Genomic DNA, 6,000 nt, shown 5'->3' with positions numbered 1-6,000 from the left:
ATTTCTCTTTCGGCTGCTTCATTTTTGGTGTATAGGAATGCAACTGATTTCTGTACATTGATTTTGTATCCTGCAACTTTATGGAATTCATTGATCAGTTCTAGAAGGCTTCTGGTGGAGTCAATTGGGTTTTGCATGTAGAGTATCATGTCATCTGCAAAAACTGAAAGTTTGACTTCTTCCTTGCCAATTCTGATGCCTTTTATTTCTTTTTGTTGTCTGATTGCTGATGCTAGGACTTCCAGCACTATGTTAAACAACAGTGGTGAGAGTGGGCACCCCTGTCGTGTTCCTGATCTCAGGGGGAAAGCTCTCAGTTTTTCCCCATTGAGGATGATAGATATTAGCTGTGGGTTTTTCATAGACTGCTCTTAGAATGTTTAGGTAAGTTCCTTCTATTCCGACTTTCTCAAGGGTTTTTATTAAGAAAGGATGCTGTATTTTGCCAAATGCTTTTTCTGCATCTATCGACAGGATCATATGGTTTTTACCCTTTCTTCTGTTAATGTGATGGATCACATTGATGGATTTGTGGATATTGAACCATCCCTGTAACCCAGGAATGAATCCCACTTGATCATGATGAATAATTCTTTTTATATGCTGTTGAATTCGATTTGCTAGTATCTTGTTGAGTATTTTTGCATCTGTATTCATTAAGGATATTGGTCTATAGTTCTCTTTTTTGGCTGGGTCTCTGTCTGGTTTGGGTATCAAGGTGATGCTGGCTTCATAGAATGAGTTTGGAAGCTTTCCTTCTATTTCTTGGATTAACTCTCTCTGACTCCCAATGTATCATTATAACTGAAGTTTGCTAGGAAAAGCTCTAGAACTACAGGGGCTCTGTCAATGTCGAGATAGAAGTCAGAAAGGAACGGAGAATCCAGTACTGTCATCTGTGCATTTATGTTTATGCTGGAGCTCGACACCCTGACTCCATGACCAATAAAACCAGGAGCCAGAATACTGACCTCTCCAGGCTTTAAAACTGGCCTTCTCATGCAAAACTCTGTGATCCTCCTCTTCGATGCTCGTTTATCTCCTCCCCTGAAGAGTCTTGGCATATCTAATACAGATTGAAAACATAGGCTTCTCAAAGAAAATAATTTGCCTTGTGAAATTAAACATTCCTGGAAAATATGAACTCTTAAAACGAGGACCTAATTAAATCTTAGAAGCTTGAGAGAGGGACTTGCCTCCTCTACTGTCTCCTATTTTTTTCAAAGAATAGCGTTTGTAATGGAATTCTGTGTTCTCTCCTTTTCTCCTGCATCTGATGATAGGTTCTTACATTGTGGATTTACATTAGTCACAGGGAAGAGCAGACCTAGAAGTATGACTGGTTTTCTTTGACACAGCCAACTCAACATGAAAGATACAGGTTAAGTGTTTTGGAAATGAGTTAAGAGTGCATCTTCTGTGTCAAATAACATAAAGGAGTAGTTTTCATGACAGACACTTGGCAGCTTTGCAATTCTTGTGTTGCTATAATTTAAAGTACTCCATGGTTTTCTGACAAGACCTTATTTTTTATAGTTCAGTTGCATATATATACAAAGCAGTATGATATCAATCTGACCTTTAAAAAGAAATAATAAATTCAATTAAAATATTGTCTGTTCCCTTTCTGTTGAAATTAAACTTTGTAAGTTAAGAATTGTCTTTCTTACAACACAAACAATAGTAACTTTGACTCCAATAGTGTATGACTTATTTATTTATCTGCTTATTTTTTAACATTTTTTATTTATTTTGAGAGAGGGAGAGAGACAGAACGTGAGTGGGGGAATGGGCAGAGAGAGGGAGAGAGAGAGATTGGGAGAGGGAATCCCAAGCAGTCTCCGCCCAGTGCAGAGCTCAGTCTCATGAATTGCGAGACCGTGACCTGAGCTGAAATTAAGAGTTGGATGCTTACCTCACAGAAGCACCGCAGTGCCCATAACATATTTACATCTGGTTTACCAAGTATTCAGAAAAGGCTTTTCTTATTCAAGTAGTGTATTTTACCGCAGAATATTCTAGTATGATCTTCATTTGTAGTGATTAGTTTCCATTTTTACTTATCAAAGTATAAATACCTGAAAATTTCTTATACTGCTACTTGAAAAATATAATTAAAAATTTTTCTTTTAAAAAAGTTCTTATAGAATTTAAAAAAAATTTAATGTTTATTTATATTTGAGAGAGAGAGGGAAAATGAGCACAATTTGGGGTGGGGCAGAGAGAGAGGGAGACACGGAATCCGAAGCAGGCTCCAGGCTCTGAGCCGTCAGCCCAGAGACTGAAACGGGCCTTGAACTCATTAGCTGTGAGATCATGACCTGAGCCAAAGTTGGACACTTAACCAACTGAGCCACCTAGATGCCCCTCTAGAATTCTTATAATAAACCCAGAAGCTATGATTTTTTGACCTCTTAAAGATTAGAATGTAAAAACACAAAATACACTATTGAGAATTTGTTTTCACCAGGTGTGGTTGCTGTTGTGTGGATACAAAAAAAAATTTAATTGGAGACAGAGCCAGTATTTATGTAATTGGATAAATGCTTAATATTTAATTCAAACAGGATATAACTGAGTTCATTCAAAGACAAGCATTTTGGGGACTGACGATCACAATCTACCAACAGCACAATTTAAGTGTTTCTGTTTTATTTTTATTTTTTATTTGTGAGAGAGAGAGAGAGAGAGAGAGAGAGAGAAAGAGAAAGAGAATCCCAAGCAGGCTCCACACTCAGTGCAGAGCCTGACAGGAACTTGATCCCACGACCCTGGGATTATCACCTGAGCTAAATTAAGAGTCAGATGCTCCACTGACTGAGCCACCCAGGCGCCAACCAGCGCACAAGTTAAACAGTAAAGAATTCTTTCTCCATGGTACCAATATTTTGTAAGGCCAAAGATTTGGGAGCAGTATACATAACATTACTCTACAGGTTGTTACAATACAACTTTTCAAGTTGAGTAAACTCCTTCCTCCTGGCATCTTTAAACAATGTTTATTTAGTATGTTTCTACATAAACTTAATTCAGAAATTAATAGGTAGATTGCTGACATTCTTACATTAAGTTTGTATACCTAAAACTTTGTCAAATATATTCTTAATACTGGTGGGGTTTTGTATTGGCAGATACATGGGGTTTTAAAAAATAATGAATGTGGTTTTCCCCTAATGTTTACTAATGTTCTGTGGGAAATGCCAAAGTTCAGAGTTTGTGTGGACAGGGGTATAGATGAACTAAGCTGTAGATTACATGTCTGACTGTTTCTGCCAAGAGATGGTGGAGGTGACGCCTAATTATTATTGCTCACTCTTCATCGCAGTAGACTGTGTTCTTATAGAAATGAAAATGTTGCTTGTAAAACTCTATCAGGGTATGTGCATTTAGCCTTTCCATATGAAGGATTCTAAAGCCATAGTGTCTCTTGCCTTTTGTCATGGTAACCCAGGGCCATGCAGGTGAGAGAGTTGCTTAAGAATTAGAGGTGTGGCCTCTTGTCATGGATTATTGCAGACTTTTAGGGAAGATTGTGTAGGGACAGAGCGAGGCATTAAGAAAGCGGTTTCTAGAGTGGAGATTTTACTTTGCCTCCATAAATACGATCATACCTATATGACACAGTTTTTCCACTTGTCAAAAATATCTGACACTGCTCTCCCCAGAGCAGCATCCAGCAGCGAGGAAAAGTTCCTCCTGCCCTGTTGCGTGGAGCTCATCAAATGCTCTTCCCGAGAGCCTTTGCCCTCTGTTCTCTAAAGACAGCCAAAATCATCACTCTTTGTGACCTTGTTGGGCTCTCCTCGGTGAATTTTGTAATTCTCCCATAGAGCCCTTCAGTGTTGATGTGGAGAGGGACTGCTGGTAATGCTAGGAAGAGTCTCCACACCTCTCCGGTCAGGAGAAACACACGGGTGGTTCAGGCTTCAGGGGAGGCGGGGCGAGAGGCTGGTGTGCTGGGAAGCGGTGGGAGCAGACAGGAAACTTAAGAGAAACTTACTTCATCTGACCTCTCCCCCAACTCGTATTGCCTAACATGAAGTTAGAGTCATTTAAAAAGTGATTTGGGTGTGATTCGTATAGTATAGTAGTGAGAAACAGACTCTGGAGCCAGATTGTGTGGGTCAGCATCCAACAGGAAGTTTATGCATTTAGAGTACACAGAACAGCGCCTTCCCATGGCTGAGAACCCGACAGTTATCTCAAGTGTCTTCTGGGATCAGCCTTTTATACCTTTTCCCCTTTGTTCAAACTTGCTAAGTGTTCAGGAAAAGTGTTGTTTGCTTTTCCTACTAGATGTCTATTAAGCATGATACTTGCTTGGATATATATGCATGCATGTTACCATGCAGGAAATATCATTCTCTTCTTACTTAAGAGCATGGAGGAAATATTCTCCTGAGAATTTACAAACCTTTTATTAGAATATGAAACATATTGTATGTGGTATGGAGATGTTTATTTTTTGCACGTGTGTGTGTAATACCTGGATTTTATCTGATTTACGTGACACTGTTTCTGTAATCAGGGTGCAGTACTCTGTCAATCCTCTTGGAGAAGAAAATGTACTTTCTGTTTAACAATCCACCTAACGGTGGAGCGTCTGAGATTGCAGATTGACCCATCTGAAGCACAGCTTGTATTATTTCCACTAAGCCTCATTGCCTGGCTTGTCCTAATCCGTATTGCAGAGTTTATTGTTTGTTTCCCGATAACTTACCTTAGATGTACATGGCATTTCAGAGCTACTAAGTAATGAGTGTAAATAAATTAGTGACTTGGGGTGAATTGTAATGTGAGCGTGAATAGCATGATTTGCTTGTCATTTTTACTAATTCTGTTCAAGTAGAACCAGTACAGTTGGAGGACCCATTGGTATTTGAAAAATAAAAATAAAATGGTGCGCGCTCTCTCCTAAGTGTTTTCTTCGACTGCCCCGCCCTGCTGTTTGGAGAGAGAAGTGAGCAGAGAACTGTCCTATTCATTCTGCAAGGTCTCGTGGCAAAGTTCGTTCTACCTTGACTCATGGTTAGATTTTCCTTCAATTAAATTCCAGGTTTTGTTTCCCACCTTTAACTGAAGGTGAATCTTCTAAGTCAAACAGAACTCTTAAATTTCTGTCCTGTTAGTTAACAACTATTTTTTTAGGCTTTTTAAAAAATGCTTTTCATCAAATAATATAGAATGAAGTAAAGGGTTCTGCCTGACTCACGTCATATCTGTAATAAGTTGATAATTGCCAGATTATTAAATGTACAGGGTATTTAGGCATTTTAAGGGCATTTTAATGGTCGTCTAAGTATGCATCTAAGTATTGAATGGATAGGTCAGTTTACAAACAGAGCCGTTCTCTTGAGAATAATCCCCTGTTGAAGGTATTATTTTGAAAAAACAAACAAACAAATTTTTTTCTCCTTTTTCCCATTGGGGCATTTAGTAAACTGAATGAAGGCTTATGTTTTTACTGCTTCTAGTTTACACATTCTTTTTAGACCAAGACTACAGTGCAGTCTAAAATGTAGTTTTTCAAGAATTCTATTGATTTGTTAACTAATAATTTTGAAATACTTAAAATACATTTTTTTCCCTTTGGCTCTTCTAAGATGAGGAAACAGTTGAGTGTGGTACGTGGATTTTTTTCTTTCCTTAGATGCATCTTCTTCCTATTTTAATTGTGTTTTCTGCACATTTAATCATTTCCTTTCTCATTTTCTTTGTGCTTCTCAGAGGAAATTAAAGGTACATGTATTCAAATTTCCCCACCATAGTCTACTCATTTTATGTAGTACACATCTGTGTGGGTTAAACAGAAGATAGCAAGTAGTTTATAAAAGAATATTGTACATCCAGACGTCCCTCTTGACATTAGAGTACCAAAAATCATGGCTGGACTGTGTTTTAGAGAGAGCTGCACTATTTTTGCTTCATTTAGCAGAGGTATAGAAAGTAATCTGCAACAGCACATTGTTTTTATCTCCGCCAATAGTCTCAGTGCTGTTC

The 6,000-nt window shown here is 38.2% G+C and overlaps 1 protein-coding gene across 2 annotated transcripts in view; it reads left to right on the top strand.

Annotated features, from left to right (window-relative positions):
- The window catches only part of MPP7 (membrane palmitoylated protein 7), a 298,285-nt gene that overhangs the window by 213,372 nt on the left and 78,913 nt on the right, over positions 1-6,000 (top strand). The window contains exons 12-13 of one of the 2 annotated variants that reach the window (XM_029953188.1): positions 5,604-5,624; positions 5,728-5,739. The exons of the other annotated variant lie outside the window; for it this stretch is intronic. Of the exons in view, the coding sequence (XP_029809048.1) occupies positions 5,604-5,624; positions 5,728-5,739 (33 nt within the window). The remainder of the gene's footprint in view (positions 1-5,603; positions 5,625-5,727; positions 5,740-6,000) is intronic. 2 annotated transcript variants of the gene reach the window in all.

The sequence above is a fragment of the Suricata suricatta genome, chromosome 10 (genome assembly GCF_006229205.1).
Source record: "Suricata suricatta isolate VVHF042 chromosome 10, meerkat_22Aug2017_6uvM2_HiC, whole genome shotgun sequence".
Lineage (NCBI taxonomy): Eukaryota > Metazoa > Chordata > Mammalia > Carnivora > Herpestidae > Suricata > Suricata suricatta.
This window is presented reverse-complemented; position numbering and strand designations above follow the sequence as displayed.